Source organism: Scardinius erythrophthalmus (genome assembly GCF_964197995.2).
Source record: "Scardinius erythrophthalmus genome assembly, chromosome: 7".
NCBI lineage: Eukaryota > Metazoa > Chordata > Actinopteri > Cypriniformes > Leuciscidae > Scardinius > Scardinius erythrophthalmus.
Genome location: NC_138227.1, coordinates 10,951,311 through 10,979,242, shown reverse-complemented (window position 1 = coordinate 10,979,242; position 27,932 = coordinate 10,951,311). Strand labels below are relative to the sequence as shown.

The 27,932-nt window shown below is 36.5% G+C and overlaps 1 protein-coding gene across 1 annotated transcript; it reads right to left on the bottom strand.

Moving 5' to 3' along the window:
- Nucleotides 1-1,077: 1,077 nt before the first annotated feature.
- rab4b (RAB4B, member RAS oncogene family) lies at nucleotides 1,078-21,356 on the bottom strand. The gene is made up of 8 exons (XM_081369830.1): nucleotides 21,146-21,356; nucleotides 14,783-14,863; nucleotides 11,934-12,048; nucleotides 11,781-11,843; nucleotides 8,089-8,243; nucleotides 7,532-7,627; nucleotides 4,474-4,650; nucleotides 1,078-2,620 (listed from the first exon to the last, which is right to left on the bottom strand). The coding sequence occupies exons 1-7, from the start codon at nucleotides 21,159-21,161 to the stop codon at nucleotides 4,535-4,537; spliced, it is 642 nt and encodes a 213-aa protein (XP_081225956.1). The 5' UTR covers nucleotides 21,162-21,356; the 3' UTR covers nucleotides 1,078-2,620; nucleotides 4,474-4,534.
- Nucleotides 21,357-27,932: the final 6,576 nt, after the last annotated feature.

Here is a 27,932-nt window from a genome sequence, read left to right as displayed (position 1 = left end):
ACATTTTTCATCTCACAATTTGACTTTTTTCCTTGCAAATTTTTTTTAAAACATCAGAACTGCAAGTTTATATCTCGCAATTTTCACTATATAACTCGCGATTGCAAGGTTATATCACGAAAATTTGAGGGAAAAAGCCGAAATTGCGAGATGGATATACAAATGTGAGGAGAAAAAAAGTCGTGAGATAAAAAGTCGCAATTACCTTTTTTATTTTTGATTCAGTGGCGGAAACAAGCTTCCGTAGTACCGCGCAGATTTTGATCGTTCAATTTGGTCAAAAAAATGAGTCACAATGACCAACAGAGTTGCTTAAAAGGTACAGTCACATTAGCAAAATTTAGCAGTTAAAAATGTACGTGATCGATTTGAAAACGTTGCAAAACTTTGAAGCGTGTAGCGACTTTTGAAGCACAGCTCACGCAGAAGTCGCTTGGTTTCTGTTAGTCAATGCATCAAGCTTGAACACGAGCGAAATCTGCGCGAGGAACTTTTTCACCCCTACGTGAAACGCCCGCGAAATTTCACAGAGTAATTGTGATCGCCTCTTCTTAACACCATGTACTACATTTCAATGGGACCATACTATTACAAAGCATGCAAATTTTCAAGGGAACAGTCTGGGACTCCCTAATATCAGCGCCATATTAACATGAATATTCCAGGTTAAATAAGTTGTTTAACTCAATGGACAGCATCAAAATACCGTGTTCCGTGTTGATTATCACATTTTACAAACCGAATCGAAGTAAATTTCTGTAACTCTTAACTTGTATCTGTGAATATATCTTTACTTTGAGTCAATTTTGTTGAATATAAGTGGTTTAAATCAGACAAAACATTCAGTAAAAGTGGACGTAACAGAATAAGTGCATTTTAAAGAGCTTGGACAATTATGAGAGCGAGACGGCCATGATCAAACATGTCAGTGAAGTCTGTGTTTGTACTAGATATGATGACCCACTCCACATTTACAACTAAAAGCATGTTCTTATCCACAGCTGATGACTCCTTGCCGCTGAAATGGGGTCGGACAAGTCTCAGTTGTTCTTAAGTAAGGAATGATCACTCCTCAAACAATATTCTCTCATTTAATATCATTAAATTACTATAAATTTTACAATTCTATAGGTACAGTATATAAACAGTCAAAAAAAGTGCACTTGCAGAGGGAAAAAGAAAACACATCACATAGACAGTTCTTAAAACACAGATCAAAACAGGTCTGTCTGTGGTGCATAATGATGATGTCACTGAGGGAACGGGGGCACCGTGCCGGTCATCACCTCTAGATCTCCCTGTCATGGGTAACCAGAGCAAACAGCGAACCCAAAATATGTACACGAGTGTAAGATGAATTATGTTGCTGAAATATTCTTCCGTTTTAATAATATACCTTGTTTCACTTATTACGCGACTCTAACGCAACAGTAAAAGGGTTGAATCTCACAAAGAAATGCTTGGGTTTCATTCGGAAAAAAATCACAAGAAATTAATTTTTTTTGTTTGTTTTTTATGCATTGTAACATTTATATCTGAAAATTAAGCATTAAAAATCATATTCACATTACTATAAAATATTTTTTCAGGTTTAAAATCAGCATATTTTATTTTATAATTTAATAATATATTTTTTCACATTATAGTAAGGAAACTTAATTGACACGCACAAAAATTTCTAATTGATTTCTTTTTGCTTCAAGGTGAAATGCGACATACCCGTTCTTTGGGAGATTCACCCATACAGACTCCAAAATGTTCATTTTAATGATTGATATTTGTACGCATTTTTTGGAGAAACCCTGATTGAGTCGTAGTCCTACATTTCAATAAACGATTTAGCCATTAGCGGCCCGTGCAAATGACGGGTGAGGTTAAGGTAGACGATGACCTCCAACCCAAGCCAGAGCGGGGTGTGGCGGTAAGCATCTGATATGCGCCAGATAGTGTTGAGCGAATTACAAGATCTGAACAGATGTTTCACCTTCTTTGAGCTTTCAGAAGCTCTTTAAATGCATGGTCAATGTAACCAGGTAAATATCTGAGTGCATAAAGGGTTTTATGAGCTTCTCACAGAAGACCAATTTTTGGCTCTTAAGTATTATAGAAATCTTCATTATTATTATTTTTTAATCAGGTAAAAATGCAGACTAACATGCATGGACCAATCATATGGTCATTTCTCATTTTTGGGAACATGGAAAGTAAACCAAAAAGGGGACATTCAATTGAACCAATCCAACAAAGGTCTGATATGTCACAATGTATAAAATGATTCAGCGATATCTAGTTTAAGACCTAGGGATGTTACTTCTGTTGTTGATTGGTTTATCCCAGTCTAGTGAAGTCTAGATGATGGCTGTTTGACTTCACAAGAAGGAAGTGTGTGTGTAAGAATCACAGGAGGAGTCACACACACACACACACACACACACACGCGCACAGTCGGATTCACCTCTACTGCCCGTGGCCCTCGCTAGGCAGCCGGGGAGATCTGTCCTAGGTGAACAGCTTTCTGAGGTCAGAGGTCAAAGGTTGCAGATGAATGATCCAGATGTGTCTGGGTGTGTAAGGGTCACATTTGGGAGTGGGGGGCGTACAGACCCAGAGACACCCGGAGCTGAAAGGAGGAGTCAAGCAACGTTTAAAAACAGCACAATCCACACTGATTATTACATTTGAACAGAACTTAAGCTCTAGTGATGTATGGTCAATTACCCCAGACTATCATTTGAATGAAATATTACGGTATTTCTTTTTTAAAGAAATTAATACTTTTATTTAGCAGTGACAAAAAAAGGATTAAAAAAAATTATAACAAAGAAATGTATAAATTACTAAATTACAAATAAATCCTGGAAAAGTTCACATTTTCCACAAAAATATTTAGCAGCACGACTGTTTAAATCATTGATGAGAAGAAGAAACTTTTTTTGATCAGCAAATTAGAATGATTTCTGAAGGATCATGTGACACGGAAGACTGGAGTAATGATGCTGAAAATTCTGTTTTGATCACGGGAATAAGTTCAATTTTCATTTTTAATTTAAATTGTAATAATATTTCACAGTATAACGTTTTTTAGTGTATTTTTTAATTAAATTAGGGCTGACTTCTAATAGTCGAGGATTCGACGATTCGATTCGGAGAGGTCTGATTCGACTATGAACCTCATAGTCGAATACATGGGCGTCAGCTTGGTTTGAAATGTGCTGGGGACAGAGACGCATTCGCATTTTCAGAAGGGCTGGGTACCATTTTTATTTTATTTTTTTCAGGTCATGTTTTGAAAGACGATGTCCTGTAGCTTACTAATGTAAATAAATAAAAATGTATTCAAAAATCTGCTTCACATTTTCAGCAGGGCTGCGGAGCGGCTGTGAGTTGACTCCACACGGTTCTCATGTGCGTTAAAAAGCTTTACGTTGTTTAATGTACCTAAACAATGATTACTAAATTCCCCTCTCATGTTGCTCCACATAACCACTTAAAATGATAAAAAAAATCGAACCCAGAGTCCAATTATTCTGGACGTTATCTGATATTAAGCGTTTCTGCTTCACATTTTCAGCAGGGCTGCGGAGCGGCTGTGAGTTGACTCCACACGGTTCTCATGTGCGTTAAAAAGCTGACTCCACACGGTTCTCATGTGCGTTAAAAAGCTTTACGTTGTTTAATGTACCTAAACAACGATTACCAAATTTCCCTCTCATATTGCTCCTCATAACCACTGAAAATGGTCAAAAAATCGAACCCAGAGTCCAATTATTATGGACGTTATCTGATATTAAGCGTTTCTGCTTCACATTTTCAGCAGGGCAGCGGAGCGGCTGTGAGTTGACTCCACGCGGTTCTCATGGGCGTGAAAAGCTTTACGTGGTTTAATGTAGGCTACCTAAACAACCATCACCAAATTTCTCTCTCATATTGCTCCTCATGTTTATGAAATGTTATGATATATGTGTGATATATATGTGTTTTTTAGCTCTTTTGTTTGAAATGGAAAAAATCTAGCTGCTATCTAAAAAAAAAAGAAAAAGAAAAAAAAAGGTTCGACTATCAGTCGACTACGGAAAAATCTAACGAATCAGATTCGACTATGAAAATCCTTAGTCGAAAACAGCCCTAAATTAAATAAATGCAACCTTGGTGAGAAAAAGAGACTTAAAAAAATCTTACTGACCCCAAACATTTGAACGGTGGTGTATTATATATAACGTTCATAGTATTATAATCTATACTTTTGTTATATTCTATTATATTATAGTCCTTTTTAACTGTAAGTCAGCTGTCTAAGGTGTATGATCTTGATGAACATGTATAATGTTTAAATCTTGAAAGAATAATTCATAACAGTGTGTATTTTAACATTTATCCTGGTGTAATGTATTGCTCTAAAGACTTCCATTGTAAGTGCATTGCTGTTCATTTGATTACTGCATGTGAGAACAATCCCAGAAGCCCTGAACTGACCTGAGGGGGAGGTTGAGTGTGTACGGTCTGATGACAGGTATCGGTCAGGGTGTCCAGGCCCCTAACAGTTACACTGCTGCTTGGTCTGTGCGGCAGAGCCCCGGGGCTGTCTGAGCTGCCGCAGGGACGCGTCACCGTACTGGATCCCAGAACCCATCCGCTCCGGGTCCAACTCGCCTGTACGGGCACAAGCACAACATTTAACCCTATAGAGCCTACTGTGTCATATTTGATACTCACATTTCTAAGGCTTCCCAATTATAAACAAGACCAAAAACCGAGTACATGCCTTCTGACATCTGATTCATTAAAACTATTTTTAAGGCCTTTAAATATACGGTAATTCTGAAGCCACCCATCTTCAGGTCTTTTTGCTGTGAAATCTTCACTGATTTATATGAAGTAAATGTAATAACTTTTATATTGTTAGTAATATTTCAAGATAAACAGAAACACTTGCAGCACTGAAGCAACTTGGTTAATTATCCATACTGAATTTTTTGGAATAATCATTTTAAAATAGATCAAATATAATACATTAGGCCTTTGAGGAACTTTTATCTGTTCATCTCTCAGTCATCATTGTATTGCATTGCATTATGTTGCAAAGCAACATATGGGTGGGATAATCCCTTTTAAAAAAAAAGTTTTTACGCTCGCTTGATGTGGTTTTTGACGAAAAAACAAAAAACAATAACGCCAATAATAAAAGATAGAAACGCATTTGCCGAATAATTTCTGCCGTAGCGAACATTAAACTCAAGCGACTACCGGTAATCTGCGATTTCCACTGATGGTGTTTTATTTACTGTTGGTTACTAGGTTACCAATACGACATTCATCTGCTCAAACAACATGATGGAAACATGCTTAATTCGTGTTTTTTTTTTTTTTTTTACAAACTTTAAAAAGATTCACTTGAAACCCAGCTATTGATTTACATTACAATCTATCAGAATTTACTTTTTTGTCATATAAATATCACCAACTACACCAAAATGCATATTTTTGTTTAGTCTGGGTCTCTGAATAAAACTACTTAAGTTGTTGTGCTGTTGATTCACATAATTTCTTGATTATTATGCAGAGTGATTGGATGCTTTTTAAATAATTGCACAAATCTTCATTGGCCAACTATCACAAAAACCCAAATTTCACTGTTTTTGGCCCTGGCACAAAATGACCAGCTGGCATCATTTCACTAATCATTTCATCAGCACATGGGAACGTGTGAACAAGTACTAGTCAAGTGAAATAACTCAATCTATAAAATATAAATCATTCTGATTGATTGCTATTCTGATTGGATTATAAGCGCAGACTGATTGCTATAAAAGGAGTGAAGAAGAGCTTCCAATCATTGAGTTGTGTTAGCAAGAGTAGCCATCATCGCTTTGCATCAAAACGGCTCACATGCAAGGAAATTGCTGCAAAGAATATTGCACCTGAAAGAACCATTTACTGGATTATCAAGAACTTCAAGGAGAGAGGTTCAACTGCAGTGCACACACACACTTGCAATTTAAAAAATATATATATTATGACTGATTATTAGGGGTGTGCGATATGACGATTTTTGATCGTGGACGATTAAAATGTCTCCACGATCTGCTTTTGTAGAAATATCGTAGAATCGAGCATTAGCCTATCTGTTCTGGCGCCTCTGTCCCAACATACTGAACAACGCGACGTATATTCACATAAAATGTTAACACAGCGGAACGGGACACTGCAGTTCACAAAAGTTCATAATTTGCATGTGCTTTAATGCCTTGTCGGTTAAACATTTAATTAGCGTGCTGATGCGCTGTTCTAACGCATGCATTTCTCAGCGCGTAGCCTACATGTGAAGCTCACACACATGCACAACGCCTGTCTACCAGCGCCTGGATACTGGACTAGTTAAGTTATCTTTCGACACTTATTGTGCTTATACTGTTAAATACACACAAAGGTTTACATAAACAAAGTCGGTTATGTCTAAACTGAAAGTAAACTTGAGAAAACTGAGAGAAAATCTGCTTGTCAAATGCGTGTATATTAAACGCGTCGCGCGCAACTCTTAAAGAGACAGTAGTAATAGTAAACAGACACGCTGCCGCTTGTCTTTAAAGGGATAGTTCACCCAAAAATATCTCATCATTTACGCACTCTAATGTTGTTCCAAACCTGTATTAATTTCCTTCTAATATATTCTAATATTTTTCTAATATTCATATTTTGAAGAATGTGGCTATCCAAACAGTAGCTGGTCCCCATTGACTTCCATAGGAGAAAAATATACTATGGAAGTCACTGGGGTACATCAACTGTTTGGTTACCCACATTCTTCAAAAATAACTTTTATTTTCAACAGAAGAAAGAAACTTATTCGAGTTTAAAAAAACTTGAGAGAGTAAATTATGATAATTTGATATGATTATGATAACTATCCCTTTAATGTTAATAAAACAACAAAATGCAAAGAGAAAATCACTCACTGCTCTTGACTGATAACTTTAATAGTAGCTTTAATAAGTATCAATGTATAATTTATATAGTGAAATCTGTTCTGTTTTATTTTCATATTTGTTCATTTACTTTCTGCAATGCTACTGTTAAATACACCTACTGTAGCTGAAAACATAAAGCACTGTTAGCCTATTTAATTTTTATATTAAGTTGTTTATGTGTAATGTGTATCTTTAATCTTAATATTTAATAAAGAAAATAATGACAAATATTTTTATCTTTGCCCCTGTCCACCATTTTTTTTTTTTTTTTTTTTTGTTACCTAAGGCATTTTTTTTTAGAATATGGACATTAGATTGGCTGTAATGCTCAATCACAAAATAGAACAACCAACATAAAAAGAATCGTGATAAAATCGTTAATCGTGATTTTCCTGAAAAAAATCGTGATATTATATTTTTGCCATATCGCCCACCCCTACTGATTATTATTTCATATGTCAAGCTTTGCAGAGTTAAACTTTATTTCTCTCACCATGACTACTAAAGCTTCACAAAAGCATTTAGGCTGCGTCCGTCAGTAAATGAATAGCAGATTTAACTCTTACCTGACTCAATCTTGTTGAGGATGTTGCGAGCACATTTGAGAAAGGCTTCCTCTACGTTCTCCCCGGTCAAAGCGCTCGTCTCCAAAAACATCAGCTCTGGGTTGGAGGACACAGTCAGATGAACATCAAAATCAACCCTCTGATCATGCGGCAAAAGCTTTAGTGCTGTAAAGGTCCATTTTGATAGCTGTTATCAGGCTTGCTAAGCATCAGTTTCATTAGTGTAAACAGCATCATCAGCAAGAACCAACTTATGGTCTTTAGACATCTCTACGGCACTCCTGTGACCAATACATAAGGGCTTGTAAATGAGCCGCTCATAAAAATCCTGCTGTTTGAACACTCACCAACAGAGAGGAAGAGAAGTGCACTCTCTGTAACGGCACACATCTGTTTGGACAATTATGAATACAAAGTCTAGATACATGACAGACACGAGCCAGAAGCAAGTAAAAAAACTGATGTCGTGTCACACTGTGAGGCACAAACAGCCAAGGAAATATGAATACTTTCAGACCCTAGTTACAAAAGTGGTACGCATGAAGAGCAGCTCTAACCGTTCTCCTGGGCAAAACGAGACGCCTCGAGGAAGGTGACCTCGCGGTCCGCATCCAGATCCTTCTTATTCCCGCACAGGATGATGACGATGTTGGGGCTGGCCAGCGTCCGTGCGTCCGTCAGCCAGTTAGTCAGAGCATTGTAGGTCTCCCGACTAGAAGACAGATAAAGACAAAGTCAAAATCATGTAGCGCTTTTGATGATACGCACTGTCAAAGCAGCTTTACAGAAAATCATGATATCAATGTTAATGTAGAAAGTCTTAATATCTTCATGCCTTATAGCAGATTAGAGCGGAGCAATAATGCCCTACACTAGTATACTGTATGTATGAAGATACTTGTACATCCAACATTACATAAAGCGCTGGGCAATAAATGAGTTATTATTTCTGCAACAATATAAACAGACGAAATTTGCTATGTACTATATGTATAGCTTTAAGTAAGTATAATGTATGTATGCATGTAAAGTAGTATATACTATATATATCTAACTTTTAATAATTTTTTTGACAATACAACAATTCAGCAATTGAGATTTTCAGAAACACTTTATTTCACAGTGTCCTTGTTACATATGTTACATGTATTTACCATAGCAATAACAGTAAATTATGTATAATTACATGCAACTAACCCTAAACCAAACCCTAATCCTACCCTAACCCTATAGTAAGTACATGTATAGTTGCGTAATATTACTCAGTACTGTGACAATGACACCTTAAAATAAAGTGTAACCAGATTGTCTATATAGTTCATAACGTTTAATGAGTGTACTGTATATCCAGGTAATGTTTGATTTACTTGTAGTAGTGTAGGATGAATTATTATTAGTTAATAATTTGTTACTTCATTCGAGTTACTTAGCACCGCTGCAACAAAGATTATGTTATTTTGGTTATAGCCAAGCCAACCAATAAAAAATATCTAGTTCCCAATAAGTTCCCAATAAAATAAGTCACAAAATCTATAGTCTTGAAAGTAGAGCTGCACAATTAATCATTAAAAGATTGCAATCTCAATTTTTTTGTTATATTAAACAAATCTTATTCCTAAATGATAACGATTCGCCCGCGTCTATTAAATCTTTGACAAAAATCACGCTGCGTTGGCAGATTTAATAAGGTGGATAGTGAAAAAGTGGGCAATTTAAATCAGAACGTAGTCAGATCTAATTACCAACAACACGTGACGTTCACTTGGTACAAGTTGGAGCTCTTTGAAAATTCCCAGTTTACAAAGCTGTTATTATGAGTTTTTACAAGTTGGAATCTACAGTAATTACGACTTGGCGTGAACGCGCTTAAGTTTGCAGTGGATTGTTGTGGGGCTGCGCTAATTGTATCCAAATGGTGGTGCTTTGCTTTCAAATGTATAGATTTTTTGCTATTTTTGCCATAATCTTTATTATATTACCAGGCATTAAATCACTGATAACCTTTGGCAACATTTCAGAAATTAACTATAACCTACAAAAGTAACCTAAAACAATGCTTAAATAGCTATTGATGAACATTAACCAATAGCATGTGCAGCTTGAAGTCCAATGAAAAGGAAATTGGTTTCAGAGGTACATTTTAATAACGATTATGAACACAAATATTTATATCCTGCACAGATAATTTGAGGACATACCAGGAAATATGTTGGCTTTGAGAGAATGGCCAGGTCTGTTACTAATTCAATATTTGCCCTGCTTTCCACCATTTATAATCAGTCCCACAGAAACTGCCTTTGTGAGTGAATAACAGCGAACATTGATTTAACGTACTTCACTGTACTTCAACTCCGCTTCTCAGAAGTCAATGCCTGTGACTTTTGAGTGCTTTGAGAAACGATGAGACAATACATGACTCATAATGCCCTCCAGATTTCTTTACTGTGCGTTCGTCACGCTTTCAGGGAATCTAGTTGTTTGAGTCACTGGTCTCCAGGGCAACCATTAACCTGTGGCCACAGCGACGGGCGAAAGAGAGCGTGTTAAATGTGTTTGAGTGTAAAGCAGTTTAAGAGTCTCCGGTCTGCAGCTGCAGTGATGGCAGTTCAGTGCTGAAGGATGACCCTCATCAAACACACAATCCATCACTGTGTTCATCTCTCTCTCACTGCGCACACACTCCATCAAATTGACTCGCCAGAAGATGACATTTTATTACAGTGCTGTCAGTGTTTATTATTACTCCATTGTCTTTGTCTCTATTACCATGACAGCTGCATAGCAACCTGGAGATGATCCAATTCAACGCCATAGTCAATCTCTCCATCTGCCTCTGTTTTTAGAAATCCGTTTTATTTTTAACCAAATTTTTTTATTTTTTTCCCCCGCATTTACATTTTTCTGGATAATTTTTTTTTTGCCGTTTTTATGTTTTTGTTTATTTTAAGTTTCAGACATTTAAATACACCTATGTACCAGCAAAAAATTGTTTGTTAAAAACACACTGATCTCTAAGTAAGTGGCAATAATAATCCTTTCAATTAAAATTTGATGCTGCGTTTAATTCATATCAGATACTGTGATATGTATAGGTAAATATACATTTTAATCTATTCTTCTCCCAGTTGACCGGCCAATTACTTTCAAGTGTTTCGGGAGAAGTGGATGAATTTACGTGCTGTGAATCTGACAGATCCGCAAACTAACATGGCGCAGCCCATCGCTCATTATTAATTAACTTTTTTTAAAAACACATTCACTTTTTCATTTGACAATTGGAATATATCAGATGGTTCATGACAAAGAACAACAACAGTGTTTTAACAAAAATAAAATTAGGGCCCTAAATAAACAAAAACTCCCCCCTCAAATTTCCCTTTATTTTCCCCAAATTTTGTGTTTTTCATTTTACTTTTCTGGATTCTATTTCAATGGTTTAACTGATTTTAAATAGTCAAAAAGCATGTCTAGTCAATTGAATTCATAAAACTTTAAAAGCTTAATTTGATTAAATTACGGCCCTATACTTTTTTCCCCAAAGAAATTCTGTATTGTGTTTTCTTTTTTCTGGATTGATGATTTAATACAAATTTGTTAAAAATTGTGGTAATCAAAGGAAGACATAACGCATCAACAATTTATTTAATCTTAAATATTATATAATCAAATGAAAATGTAACAACCTTTTATTTTTTCAGCAATCAAAGTGCTGCACAACAGAGGTTTATTGTTCAATTTAAAACATGGAAATAAAAATGTGATTATTTTTTAAAAATGTATTAGTACCAGTATTAATACTTTGATAAGTACATTCTACTGTACAATAGTACTATATTTCTGTCTTATATTTTGAGTTTCTGTGTGTAGATGACATGACAATAGTTTTTCTCAAATGAAACAAATCAAATTCTCAAATCAGGAAAACATCACAAGCATCACGTGTGCTTGAGTATGTGAAATAAGAGGAAACCACACCATTCGTTCACACTGAGACTTAACATGCAGACTTAATATTCACAGACATATTCCATATTGCGATTTGAATAAGTGTACATCCCTACTTGTGATTTATTCTCCCAAAATTCTGTGATATTCCGTCTTATACAGTAAACTCCATTTGTATGACTGGATTCTTTGATTCTGCATCGCAGAAATCCTCATAGTTCATTTCCTATAGCAAAAAATATTAATTTCATTCCATTACAAAATGTGTCTTTGCGGTCGGGTGACCCCGCTTCGACGGCCTTACCTTGTGATGTCATATACGAGAAGAGCCCCTGCTGCACCACGGTAGTAACTGCGGGTCACTGACCTGTAAGACACAAGCAGTGAATGACTTCCACCAATCAGAGTCAGCATACAGCAGTATGGTTATCCTAACAAACCAATCACAGGCAAGTACCTGAAGCGCTCCTGCCCAGCCGTGTCCCAGATCTGCAGTTTGACCGTTTTTCCGCCAACGTTGACAACCCTGGAGCCAAACTCAACGCCAATGGTGTGGTTAGAGTCCTGTTTGACTGTGACAGAAGATGCTCAGTAAGAAGCAGATCTGACGGACCGCTTAAAAAGGTTGTTTCATACAGTTTGACTTTGATGCCTTTTTTTGTGCTAGAATTAAAATTTTCATGACCATCTTCTCTGAGAGAAGTGCACTGTTTTCTGCCATGCTTTTAAGACTTTAAAGTCAATGCCCTCCTTGCATGTGCGATAAGATACAGCACTTTCCTGCTCTTACTCACGGGCTGTGGGTTTGCTCTGCTGTCAGATCAAATATAGTTTAAGCGCCCACATCCTTCATTAACAGCCTCTTTGAAAAGAATCCTGTTTTACATTTTGTTAACAAAACAATCCATGCTGAAATGAGCTGTACTAATATAATTAGACTAATTAGAATAAATTATGTCATAAAAATAAAATCTCACTGGTGTATTTTTTTTATTGTTATCGTAATCATTATGTGACAAATATATTAAAGTCGATAAATAATGTATTATTTCCTTCAGCTGAGCACTGTTCACCATGATGGTTTTGAATTGCTTGAAATATGATTAGAATCACTTCAAACGGGAAAATAAAGTTAAGTGCAATGTGATGCACAGGTCTGTCATATAGGCTACACAAAATTATAATGAGAACAATATAATTGTGTGCTTGGGACATGGGGACATTTAATGGGGAGACTTTTGTTTTTGTAATCAGGCTCTCAAATTACAGTACCAGTCAAAAGTTTGGAAACATTACTATTTTTAATGTTTTTGAAAGAAGTCTCTTATGCTCATCAAGCCTGCAGTAAAAAAAAAAAAAAAAAAAAAAAAAAAAAAAAAAACAGTAATATTATGAAATATTATTACAATTTAAAATAATGGTTCTCTTTTTTTAATAAATTTTAAAATGTAATTTATTTTTGCGATGCAAAGCTGAATTTTCATCAGCAAGTACTCCAGTCTTTGGTGTCTTATGATCCTTCAGAAATCATTCTAATATGATGATTTGATACTCAGTTATTATCAATGATGGAAACAGTTGTGCTGTTTAATATATTTTTTTGGAATACTTTTTTCAGGATTCATTGAGGAGTAAAACGTTAACAGCATTTATTCATAAAAACAGCATTTATTCAAAATAAAAACATTTCTAACAATATAAATCGGTACCATCACCTTTTATCAATTTAACGCATCCTTGTTGAATTAAAGTACTAATTTCTTAAAAAAAAAAAATAGTTATTGTTCCCAAACTTTTGAACGGTAGTGTATATTGTTACAAAAGATTTCTATTCTAAATAAATACAGTTCTTTTTAACTTTTTATTCATCAAATAATCCTGAAAAAAGTATCTCAGGTTATAAAAAAAATATTAAGCAGCACAACTGTTTCCAACATTAATCATAAATCAGCATATTAGAATGATTTCTGAAGGATCATAAGACACCAACGACTGGAGTACTTGCTGATGAAAATTCAGCTTTGCATCACAAAAATAAATTACATTTTAAAGTATATTAAAAAAGAGAACCATTATTTTAAATTGTAATAATATTTCATAATATTAATGTTTTTTTTTTTTTTTTTTAACTGCAGGCTTGATGAGCATAAGAGACTTCTTTCAAAAACATTAAAAATAGTAACGTTTCCAAACTTTTGACTGGTACTGTATATAAAACTTTGGATTTAGATTTATCAGCCAATATATCGGTTATCGCCTTGCAAATATAAAGAATTATCGGTTATCGATATCGGACAAAATTTTCATAGCAGTGCATCCCTACTTGCGTGCATCGATGACTCCATCGAAGCTCATGAATTGATGAAATGATACAATCAAAATAAAAACTACAACTCCCAAAATGCATCTAAACCCCGGAATTGTTACGCTTCATACTGCAATTGGCTGCAAGATCATAACATATAGTTATCACACAAATATATATTTAAAACAATCTCATAACATTATACAACTGTAGTGTAGATGCATTCATGCCACTTCTGAGCTACATTAAACAATCCATGTAAATATACCTAAATGCCACTGCAGATGCAGTACTAAGATGGCTTTTGATGATACTGATTGTGTCTTATTATTCTAATTTAATTTGTGGATTTAATCAAATTTAGCAACAATGAAGAGGGATCCAAAAGTTCCCATCGCCACTAGTGTTGCTAGATCCCTCTTCATTGTTGCTCTGTTTATTTTTTTCCATGCACTTTGTGATTGGGTAAAGTTGCATTAGAATAAATAAAGAGAATAAACATACACAAATAAACATCCAAAATCTACAAAAACTGATAAATAATGAAAAGATTTGAGCTCTGAAACGTCGAGTGTTTTCATTGCAAAATTAGATTTACTTTAAAATATCAAGTAAAATTTGATTTGATTGATGACAATCCCTGTAGACTTCCTAAAGTCAATGCATATTTCATTTTCATATTATAACACATTCTGTTTCTGTCTTGGAAAACAACTTAAAGGCAGTGTCATTCATAATTCATTCAATGTCAAAGACACCATTTCCAGCCTCTTTTTTTCATTTACTATGTAAATTAAGATTGGCATTGGATATTTTAAGCTTACTGACATGATTTTCATTCATTGCTTAACATGCCCACATTTCAAATGCGTGTCAAGTTACTCTGGTTTCCAAAGAATTAACATTCAAGGCCCCCTTTTCTCTCTGCTGAATGCTTTGCGAATTAAAGGTCATGTTTTAATTCAAGTCTTTGTGAGAGGGAGACATTAATATGGGCTTACACTTGTTCTCTATGAACTGGTGAAGGAGGCATGATTTCCCAGTCCCAGCGCTGCCAATCACCAGGAACTTAAACAGAAAATCTGAAATCAAGAGGGAGAGAAAAAGAAAGAGAATCAATATCACTGATGTGTTGCACTGAGAACATGTTTAAAAGGCCGTTTTGGATGTTGTCAGAGCGCTGGGCCATCCTGATATCCTTAATTCTTATGTCCGTCCAATTGAGGCGTGTATTCTTCAAACAATTAAACCCATCTTGAAATGTAATGTTCATCGGTAGTGTATTTTTAGACCAATATTTGGCTGGCTTGAGATTACCTGCATCCGATAAAAAGTCGTCTTAACTTCAGAAAGCAAGATTTAGCCTAAAACATTAGCATTTTAAACAAATTCACTCTCAATGTGACAATATGTGCTCTCATGTCAAACAGGCATGTTAAAAAGGCCAAATATTGGCCAATGAGTCATTTTTGCAGATGTATTGATCCCCACCGTGATCTCTAGAAATTGGATTGGCATTGACTATTAAAAAAACACATCAGTTGACCTCATAAATAATTTATAATTAGCCTACATGAGATATACCGCAATTATATTGGACATTGACAAGACTATATTTCCTAGCGTTAATCCCACTCATTTGCAGGGTCTGCTTCATTGGAATTATCCGCACACACAAACCCTGAATTTGCCACAGGTTTTATGCCTCACACTCGCATTTGGCACTTACACTCACTCACACACCTACGGCAATTTGGCAATCCACCAAACCTCTATGTCTTTGGACTGTGTGGGGGAAACCAGAGACCCACGCTTACACAGGGACATTCAAACTCCACACAGAAAAGTCTCGAACTAGCCTGGTCCAACCAGACTCTCGTACATTTCATTTGTACAGAGAGTCTGGTCACTCTCCATTGAAAAGTGTTAACTTCCTTGTACTCTGTTGAAGTTTAAAACTATTGGATCTGCCCAGAGCCACTCTGGATCTGCCATAACCAATCACTAACGTTTGCTTGTGACGTAACCCTACAACTCAAAACTAACGCACAACATCAACGTCACCGTTCTCAGCCACTCCCTCTGTTCGCTGATTGGACCGCCAAAAAATTGGCCGGAGAAAACCCAATATTATACCGCAAACCCAGATGGAGTACTGAAGAAAAATGAAAATTGAGCGGAAGTACGTAGGAGGGTGGAGCCAGGAGGCTAGTCTCGAACTGGGGACCAGGCGACAGGACAACGCTCTATAGATATTGACATCGGCCACTGAACAACATACTGGTTGACCACTTCTCCTACACAATCACTTTATATCTAATATCAATTCTCATCCAACATTACATAATAGGCTTTTATAGGCTACTCATCAATTCAATACAATGTCAAGTGTCAACTAAATTGCAAAGAAATGCATGCAAATCCTTACTGAAGACACAATGACATGATAGCAATAGGTATAGTCACCTTTTTGTTTTGAAGAAAAACACATGGACTGCAATTACCACAACAACAAAAAAACACATTATTTCCATGAGTGTTGTCGCGATTTCAGAGTTAATTACTTACAATTTATCATCGTGCAAAAAAACTGAAAGCACAAGCTTTTGTGTCAGGTTATGTTGCAGTGCTAAATAATGGTAGAATTGTTTGTTACGACCCATCGGGACCCAATGTGAGATCCACCGATCAGAGAGGTCCCCAAATCTGAATAGATTTTTTGAATGGTTAAAATGAATGGAGAGAATGTGCGGAGAGGGTGTGTGTGGTGCCGAAGTTCAGCGAGGTCAGAGTGGGTCACGACCCCGGCCGCAGGGTTCAGCAGCTGATCAGCGTGAGACAGGAACAGTCCTAAAAGCTCTTTGTGATGGAAGAGGACACAGAAAGAACTATTTGCATGTGTGGGTATGACATGCACACAGCCATAACAGCTGGAACAGAGGAGGGTTTCAGAGGGGGATTCAGTGTTACATGAGGAGGATGTATGGAAATGTCTATGAATCATAACCGAACAGCATGAATATTCTCACTGATGATATTCTCACAAGCATGTCAGAGCTGTCGACAAAGGCAGCATCACAATAGAAAATTGATTTCTACATAAGACATCTACAGTCAACAAAACTCTGCATGCAACACATGTACATTAAAAATACTCAGCACACAAATCTGAAGCAAAATAGCCACTTTTTAAAAAGTACATTTAACTCTTTCCCTGCCATTGCTGTTTCCTGCTGTTTGCGCATAATAACTATTCTCCTACATTGGTTCTTTATTCGCTTTGAACAGCAGACTTAATATTTATCCATTTCTGCTCATAATTTGGAGACAATGAGCATATGAACCGTTGTGCCGTTCTGCTCATATTTATCATGCAGTACAAATGGCCAGAACCAGACATAGGATGAGAATCTGAAACAAGGACTGGTGGGACGTTGTCCTGCTCCATTTCACAGACGCAGTGAAAGGAGAATTTTAGGATGACGAGACACTTATATAACACTTTATTAAACAGGAAGAACAGCTCGTTCAGCGCCTCATTACGCTATTTCTACGTCACTGAATATGTGCAGTCCTTTCAGAGTCAGTTTTCAATCGGATCAAGTGTTTACATGTTCTCTTGATCGGATTAGAAAATGAATAAACCAACCCTTTCAATCCGATCAAAATTTCGTTCGGATCGAGCTCAATTGACGGATTGAGCCGTCAATTTGATTACTAACGGATTATTTGGTAAAATTCTGTTTAGATACTAGGACAGCAAGGTTTTGGAACAGATCTATAATGAATATTCAGTCATAATGGAAAAGGGTAAACCATGCAAGGACCTTGAATGGATAAATGACTTCTGCAATCACTACGCATAATAAATCATATTAAATGAAGTGGCCCGGACTCCAGACTCAGACAGTCAGCTAATGGGTGCTATTTCTGGTGCGAGTGTGTGTACTCTGACAACATGACCTTGAGCTGGTCTTCATGGAAAAGCAATTGGCGAAATGTTCACAGCCGGTCTGTACAGATACTAGCAGTAGCACCTTAAAAAACTAAAAAAAACAACATCAGATTTTTGACACTTTTGAATGTTTACGATGAAATTACTAGGGCGTCATGTGCAAGATGTATCAGTTCCCTTTAATGAACTTTAAGGGAAGTGAAAGGGTTTTGAAAAGTGATGTCAAATATTAAAGAGGACTGATTAGCAGGTCCAAATTTACCAATACAAATATGAATAGCCAGTTTAGATGCAGAACTGCACTAGTATGAAATCCAGGCCAAAGGTACAGCAACAAGGCAAACAACGTCAAAGAAGATAATCTGGTTAACAAATGACTCATTTCACTTCCTGTAAGAGAGTTTGTTGAAATAATGAAACAACATCATAGACCACAATGTATGTAGGGCTGCATATTAATCTAAATAAAACTGAAATCATGATATGGCTGCAATTTAATTAATATATTCACGGTGCGGCGTTCTTAAAACACAAGCAGCTCATCCGTCGGTTGAATGCGCATTTGGGAACACAACCATCTTTCCACACTTGTAATGAGAAACAAAAGAGAAGCTTTAAGGACGCCTTGTGGTTTTGATGGTTGGGCAAAATTAAATTAACATTAGTAAAAAAAATTATATCAGTAAAATTATGATGTTCTTAAATACAGGGAGTAGCACACTACTTTTTTTGCATGTTTTTTTGTTGTTGCGTAACACACACCGTGTCAGATGTTATCTAAAAAACAATGATAGGCAAAAACGTCAATATTCTATGAAATATAAGAGATCATTTCAGTGGTTTTGGGCCTTGATCTGTTACAGTGGGACAGCTTAGTCATACTAGGTCTGATGCCAAATGCTACAGTGAAGTCACTAGTATTCTAGTAGAGATCTCTGCATATTGTCTCCTGAGCGAGCAATGGATTGTCATTAAGTGTGGCCCTCGAGATTGGCTAAGGATATCAATATGCCACAGAAGAGCAATTACAGTGCCAGGGCAAGATGCTCCTCCTTTATTGGCATGGAAAGGTGATTTGTAGGCCAAGTACAATGAAGCAGACTCGGTTTCACAGGGGATTAATGGGGGTGTTGGAGGAGAGAAAGGAGAGATGTGAGTGAGGGGGAGATTTCTGCAACATAAAACTACTATCCACATTAAACTACATGAATATTTTATGATCTACAGCACAAAAACATCAGTCGATTATCAGATAAAAGACATCTCTGATTCAACTAGTGATTTAAAGGATCCACACATGCTTTATGGCTACATTCGCAATAAAGTATAAATGTACCTCTTATTGTATACCGCATGGTATACACAATAATGTCCTATCTTCATGTTGAGAAAGAGATATTAAAAGTCTTCTGGTGTATTCATTACACTGGAAATAGAAAATCAAGTGGAACACACTGCATTCTGGGATAAAGAAGTATTCATTGCAGTATGCTCCATTGTACACTGTACATTTTGGCAAATGTAGTACTATGTCATACTGCTATCATTTCATCTGTACAGAATATTTGCATAATATAGGCCTATACTGTAGATAAAAGAAAGTACACTATGCTATTCAAAACAGACTTTAGGGCACTGAAAAGTCAACGGGAAACTGCTTTCGGAAAACATTTTACTTGTGTTAGGCATTTCTAAGTGAAAGTATTCAATAAAAGGGCGACACTTGATTTTATCCACCGACTGGTTCGTAAAAAGTGGTCATTCTGTGACAGATGGTGCGACAAGCTTGATGGCTTTTAGGTGTATAGAAATGGAAAAAGATATTAGGCCTTCCTATTGATTATGAAGATAAAAACGTGTTTTCTTTGGAAGAACATGCACTGATAAATCATTAAAGGGATAGTTCGCTCAAAAAATTTTAAATTATGTCATAATTTACTCACCCTCATGTCATTTCAAACCTCTATGACTTACATTCGTCTGTAGGAAATAGCTTAAAAGATGATATTTTGAAGAATGTTGGTACCAAATAATTTTGGTTACATTGACTTAGGCTATACTGTATGGACAAAAAACACCAAAACATTTTTCAAAATAGGCTATCTTCTTTTCACAGAAGCACGAAAATCATACAGGTTTGGAAAAACATGAGGCTGAGTAAATAAATGATGACCCATTTTTGGGCGAACAATTCCCTAAGAAGAGGAGCATGCATGTGTATTAAGAAGGTATATAAGCAAAACATTTGTATAAATCAAATAATCAGCATTAGTGGAGTGACACTCTAGGATTTAAAGAAGACAAATACATCTACTGTAGTAAACATTCCCATTTTCAATGGATCAATGCTAACCACAGCAAGGACAAGTGGAGCTTGTTTGAATACGTGACGTTCTATCAGTGTGTAAAAATGAAACAGGACTAAACACAGTTCGTGCAGAGCAATGATGCATGATGTTGATAAAGGAAGTCAGCACAGCACAGATTGAAACTATCCTTAAACCACAGATGTCAAGTTTTGATTTCAGCCATTTTGCTCACTTCCACCAGGCAAAGTCAGCAACTCAACCACACACTCTTCAAAAACCTATCTGACCTCCTTAAGATATCTGTATATAACATATAAAATCTATAAAGTGAGGGACAAGCTTACAGTTTATGTCAAGTTTAGGCTTACAACAAGGGTTAGGTGCTTCTACATCAGTGTTATTCACCTATCATTTCCCTATGATTTTAGGGATAACTTATGAGTAGGGTTAGGTTTAGGGGTTGGGATATGGTTGTTTAAATTTTCGGACAGGAATGTTGTTCCAGAATCAACCAAATATGTAGATATAATTCGCAAAATCAGACGTGCCACACCCTTACTGGTGTTTACAGGGACCAAGACAGTCAAACACAGGTGTTTTTTCTCTAGAATATCTGTCAGGTTGTAAGGATGTTATTTATGTAGTATTGTGTGGTTTTCCCCAAAAAATAGCTTACAGAACTTCTAAGTAATTTTACTGCAATGTGTAACTTATGTTGTTTTGTTGGGATTATCAACAATTATCCAATCAGTTTGTCAGCTTTTACACACACACTATTTTCAACCTCAAGCGTGCTGCTGATCTGACAGGCCCATCTGACAGTGTGTACATTTACTAATAAACACATATTTTTACACACAGCCTGACCACGCCAGAACTACAGTTGCGAGTCTTAGGTTATACTACGATAATACTACGTACCAGTGAATATTGGCGTAAAAAATTAAAGGTTTGGAGTCAGAAACTGTTTCCTTTATGATGATGTTGATAACACACACACACACACACACACACACACACATGCACGGGCCAGCACTCGTTAGCTCTAAGCACTAACAACAACAACAACAACAACAACAACACAATTGAACTGTCATTACCGTACGTCTCTGACATGTCGGTCCCACCGATAAAACCAATAAACCGGGCAGACGATACTCTTTATTCCCTTCTTCAGATAAATGCTTTGCTGTGTTTCAGTTTCTGTGTGTATGGGTAGTAGCCAACAGGCTAAATGCTAACGCCTCTCACCGTTTCCTGTTTAACAACACACAAACCTGCGCGTGCACAACGTGCTCGCGACACTGACGTGATGTCATGACGCGAACTTGTCATATAAAACCGTGTTTCACCACATGACCAAAATAAATAAATATTCAATTAATTGTTAAATAGCGTTTTAGTTAAGCACTCAGTTTTATAATGGAAATAGCCTATTATTTAAAATTGTAGGTGTCATAGTAAGTTAGTGTAGGCTACTCGAACCTGGACAAGTTGAGTGCCCTGAACAACGGTCAAAATTAACATTTTATAAAGATTTTTGGCGAGTTAAAGCATATGGTCATACAACAACATGCTTTCATCTAATATGTATCAATATATTTACATATAATAATAATAATAAGTTATCGCTCTCCTACGATTGCCGCAAAATCATGTCTGCTTTCGTTCAACAGAGCAATAACCAGGTGGTAAATTATACTTTACACAACAATTCTGTCTTACAGCCTACATATTCTTATTGCTAGGTATCTGAAAACGTGATAGATTCTAGTCAAAATATACCCTAAATAGAATTCATAGTATGAACACACGGTGGCAGTCAAACTCCAGTCAGAAGTAGGCTATGCTATGTTGTTTGAGCTAGCATTGTATGTAGGGATGATCTATGGTGTAGTGTGGCTTGCTATAGCCTACTTTATCTAAAGCTATGTTAAACATTGGGTTTCACTTTATTTCGATGGTCCACTTTAGACATTCTACTAACTATAAGAAACTAACTCTCTAGTAGACTGTAGTAGACTGTTAGGTTAGGTTTTGGGTTAGTATAATCAACCCGTAAGTTGGCATGTAGTCGTAAATGTATACATGTGGAAAAACCCATTTATCACACCACCAGACTGTTTAATGGACCTGCACAAAAGCTAAAATGTGATTATAAATGGTGATTTTTTTTAAAAAATGGTGCTTAAAATACACTGGCCGACCAAAAATAAGTCAATGTTTGGATTTAAATATAGGCAAATGCTTAAAAGTCTATATGATTGGTTCATTATTGCAGTGATTATTATGTTTCTAGCATGTTATATGTTTGGCATCAGTTCTTCTAATCCTAATTGATGAAGTGTGTGGCTTTTCATTTCTTAAACAACCATGTAGAAGACACATCATGACCATATTCCAGCATGACAATGTCAAGATTCATCAGGCTCAAACTGTGAAAGAATGGCTGGGAGGAGCATGAAGAATCATTTTCACACATGAATTAGCACCTCTGAGTCCAGACCTTAAATTCATTGAAAGTCTTTGGGATGTGCTGGAGGAGACTTTACAGAGTGCTGGACTCTTGCATTGTCAATACCAAAGAGCTTGACCAACAATCGATGCACCTCTTGATGGAAATAAATGTTGTGATGTTATAACATGCTAGAAAATTAACAATAACTGCAATCATAGACTCTTAAGCATTTGCCTATTTAAATCCAAACTGCGACTTTATTATTATTTTTGGCCGGGCGGTGTATATACTTTAATTTATGCATATAAGATTGCATAAGTCAAGCAAGGATATGATTGTGTCACTTTTGTATTAAGAGTTTCCTCGGATGAAAACTTCATAAAAGTGTAGGTTGCAAGTCTTTGGCTTTATTGATAACATTCTTTTTGAAGCACAAGCGACTGTCATCTCCTGTTCTCTTCTGTCCACACATTCCTTCATGCACACTCTGAGGGGCCCGGTGCACACGTCTTCAAAGCCCTTGTCATGCCAGACCGCCCAGGGCCCACAGGTGATAAATTACAGATCCCTCTGCCACTATCTATGATTTCCTCCCTGCCTTTGTTCTCTCATGACAGATTCCCCAGTATGTTTTCTGAAAGGTCTTTCTCGCTCAGAGATTAAAGGGAGGAGGGAGAGCCTGCCGTATGGAGCACGGATGTTTTCCTAATATTGTCTAAACTTTGAATGAAAGAGGCAAAAAAAGGGGGTGCTTTTTTCAGACCCCCAATGCTTCATGGTCTGAAGGCTCTGCCATACTCGTACTAGGCCGTAACACCATAACACTTTCATTGTTTAGACTACGAGTTCTCCATGTTTGTGACCTTGGACAAACCTGTTAGTAGTACAAGATTAGGACCAGGTCAGTCAGCCTGTTCTGGCGTTTGAGTGCGTTCATAAAGAGACATGTCAGGACATGTGCGGGAGGGTGAAACCTGCAGACATAAATTAGGCATATAGCTGCAAGCGGCAATAAGCAGAGCCTAAATGTAGTACTTCTCAGGTTTAAGAGTCAGGTTCAGGTTTTCTGAAGTGAAATTGCTTTCTCGGTTTTAATTATGTTGTTAAAAAACAGCAGGGTGCTTTTCCTTGTTTGATGGAATAATTGGGTTAATAATATTCAAAAAGTGTCTCTGAACATTATAAAGGCTTTTATGGCGTACACAGACACATAATCTGTCTACATTTTTGAGGACACAGAGCTTTAGAGGCAGCTGACCAGTTTTTAGTATGAGGCCTAGAAGCTGTACATCTCTGCAGAGACAGATTTGCTAACCCTATATTTACCCTGTACTGTCATGCTTGCAGAATATATATTTTCATATTAAAATGTATTTGTTATCTGAAAACAAGGTGATGGACATTTTGTTCTGCTATATGTTTGCTATACTCCAGTACTGAAATGCTTATTTCTAATAATTTAATGATATTGCGTTGTTTGTGATGTTATGTTGCAAATCTTTGAGCTTTTTTATTGAGTTTTGCAAGACTCATATGCAAGCGCTGTGCATCGCAAGTGCAGTGCTGTATCAAGTGAGCTACTGAGCAAGTTTATGTTTATGCATGCACTATGGTAAAAGTGTTTATTTGTAGGATTGTGGACTGTAGGATGTGAAAAAGTATTTCAACTATTTAAAAATGAAATTCCACTGGTGTGTCTGTTACATTTGTTTGAAATGCACTTCAGTACATTCTTTTTGTCATTCCAATTCAAATTCCAATAGAGTGCAACAGTCGGGTTCCAGAAGTAAAACTTTTCTCTATAGGGAAACTGATTTTTAACAATGACTTATAAGACCTACGGTGAGTTCAGAGGTTGTTAACCAGTGGTATATGCTTTTGTTGAAACCATCTGTTTGCATTATTTCCAACATATTTTTTATAGTAATCATGTTTAACATCTGAATTTGAGCGGTAAATTACTCATGATGCTGTACAGAAAATTACCATATTAGAGAATCGCAGCCAGAAAATCACAGCCAAAGAGCTTGCAGGAAACATCCATTCCCTTGAAGCACCGCAAATGACGTAAAGGCCCTAAAGGTCACGCAATGCTGTCAAACTACTTAAATATATATATATATATATATATATATATATATATATATATATATATATATATATATATATATATATATATCAGGGCTGGGAGAATTAACGCGTTAATTTTTGCGATTAATTTGAAATGTTTAATGCGTAAAAAAAAAACAACGCAATTAATTAATTGTGAAAAAATAATTGTGGTGTATTGGGTGGTGTAATCTGTTAAATTGATTATGTTGATTATTGAAAAATAATAATATATAGATATATTCATGTTTAATATTATTTTAATATAGGGCGATTTTCTGTTCCTTTTTTCATGTGTTTAATTTAATTAGGTGATTGTAAGTTTAAATATTGATGATTACGAGCTTGGTGGAAATGCAATTAATTGCAATTAATTACAGCAAATTGTCCAATTAATTAGTTAATTTTTTTTAATCGATTCCCAGCCCTAATATATATATATATATATATATATATATATATATGCATATTTTGCAATAAACTTAAAATATATTGTTTCATAATCAACAACTATAAATGAATAGTTTTATATTTCTCAATATTTAGAATTAGATTATGTCATTCGCAATGCTTCATGGGATTGTAGTTCTTTCCCTCACTAAAGCTGTACACAGTCTTTTATCTTGGTCTTTTTGTATGATTTTCAAACACTTTTTTGCTTCAAATTCAAGTTTGTAATGTTGTGATTCACCTTGTAAATGGTTGGCCTGATTTATGACAGACAGTAATGCACTCTATTCACAATTGTGTGGGTGTGGCCAAATCTATTCAAAATCCTTTGAAGACTGTTTTCCCCATCATGGTTGGACCCTCCAGATCAGAGTTCAGAAATCATCTGAAGTAACCTCATCTGCTGTTTAATCCACTATTGGAAATTGGAGGGCAGAGTTCGGGACTTTTAAAAATTAACCTCTTAGCATGTCCTTTTCAGGAAGGAAAAGCCCTCTGTATTCAGTATATCTGAGGGAAAAAACAAACAAACAAAAGTGTACTACCAGTAAACTCGTCAATGATAAACCGTGACTCAGTGCTTCAGTGAACAACGTTTGAGAGTCTGTGAAAACACCAAACTTTCCAGGTCATGATAACGAGTCACCTTCTAGAGTCAAGTTACACTAATTTTTTGTTTAGCAAATTCTCTCTACATGAACACAATAGGATGGAGATATTAAAGATAGCACAAAGCTGAAGTGTGCTACATGCATAATTAAACAGACTTGCATAATTGACCCTTCGCTAAGCCCCGCCCTCCTTAGTTACTGTTGCTACGCCTGTCAAGCTTTTGTGCCTGGCACGTCTATTACAGTATGTATGCACCGGTTTCAGACATTCCTAAGAAGATAATTAGTCATTTTTGGCAAACAGGTGAAAATATGAGAAAGCAAGACTGCAGTATCCACGACATAATATGCAAACGATTAGAGAATAATTTCATCAAAATTTAAGTTAAAGCCTAACGTTAGGTCCCAGCGCAAGCAGCCGCCTCATACACTGATCTTTCAAATGGGAAACACACAAATTGAGGAACAGCTTTGTGCATGCACAGCAGCGTAAGTGAAATTTGAAAATATTCTAATATTTATAAATCAAACAGCTTATCCATAAGTATTGTGGAATAAACACAAGACATTAGCCTGACCACTTTGCAATGATAACATTCTCCCGCTTATATTTGTAGCGCGCCAGGCTACTGCTCACACGTTGTGGGTCACATTAGTGACTAACTTACTGTTATGAACTGATTAAGTTTGCATACCAACCTTTTCCTTGGAGATCTCCGGCAAGCCCCCTGATGTTCTTTTACTAACTACCTTTTACTTTTACTAGACACCGGGAGAGTCGCGATCGGATTGTGGTAACGTTACTATATTGGCCGTTGATTAACAAAATGCTGAAATATATTTTTAAGTAACGTTAAATTATGTCTGTGAGCCTCCGTCTTACCTTTAATCACACTGCTTGATCCACGAGCTGGACAATAACTTTATTCTAGAGCTGCTATAAAGCCAAAACACTTTTAATTTCCTATTATCAATGTAAAGCTGCTTTGGAACAATCTACATTGTTAAAAGCGCTATATAAATGAAAATGACGCCCGGCATTTCTCCCCTTGGGTTTTAGGTTTCGGGACGGGAACAAAATCCACCACCCCGTCCAAACTTTTACGATACCGGGTGTCTGATTTGCACAATCCATACGCACAACGCTTTGGCATGTTTCCCTTGCTCGAAAGCTTGCCAGACCTCCCGCGCCTAGTTACGGTTGCTAAGCCACGATTGGCCTGTGGCGGTTTTCGGGCGTGGCTTAGCGAAGGGTCAATTATTTTAATTGTGAACACAACCATTGGTTGGCCAAACAGATATCCTCACCTCAAACCCAAATGCCTTAAAGGTAGGGTATGCGTTTTTTTTATAAATACTTTTTGTTATTCTGATTTACACGCACAACAACTCTTACTGGTCTACATCCGTTAAACTCACCCCCATACACCTCATTCCCATCCGGGTCACGGCACCAAATGTAACCTGTCCTACTCGATCCGCTCCAAGCGGTATTTAAACCGTGGTCTCCGGCGTGGGAGGCGGGCATTCTAAGAAGGATGCTAAAGACTGCAGCCGCTAGCATTAGTCGCTAACTTGCCTCTTGAGGCCAGGGGAGTGAGGTTTACACGCACAACTCTTACTGGTCTACATCCGTTACACTAGTCTCTCCAAAATTGCCTACCCTACCTTTAATTTATAGTTGTCTGCATATTAAGCTATATAGTCAAGTAGAGAAACATGTGGTCGCTGTATTTCTCTTGAGTGCTTTTGCAGTAGTTCCCTCTATAATGCCCTACATTGTCGGACCAGAGTTGATAAGACATCTTCAGGCTAATAACTAAAATAATCACGTTTTGCAAGGGAGAAATGACCTAAAAGGCAAAGTATTCTTTGAATGTATTTTCTCCCCACTTTCTCCCTATTTTCTTCACTCTCAGAAAAAAAGGTACAAAAGCTGGCACTGTGGCAGTACCTTTTCGAAAGGTACACCTTTGTACCTAAAGAGTGCATTTAAGTCCCTCAAAGGTACATATTGGTACCAAACATGTACATATTGGTACCAAACGTGTACATATTAGTACCTAAATGGTACATATTAGAACCCTTTTGAAGGGTACTGTCCCAGTGACAGCTTTTGTAAGTTTTTTTTCTGAGAGTGTTCTACTCTGCAATATAGAATAAAGAGAAGGGTTAAAATAGGCATGGTGTGCAGAAGCATAAATAAACCCTCTCCTCAGGGTCTTGTGAGTGTTTTTAACCCATCTGAGGTCAGTTTTC

Coding starts and splice junctions, on each gene's coding strand:
- rab4b (XM_081369830.1), bottom strand. Junction 11,844..11,933: donor GCTGGGCAGGAGCGCTTCAG/GTACTTGCCTGT, acceptor TGTGTCTTACAG/GTCAGTGACCCGCAGTTACT. Junction 7,628..8,088: donor TCGTTTTGCCCAGGAGAACG/GTTAGAGCTGCT, acceptor CCTCCAACCCAG/AGCTGATGTTTTTGGAGACG.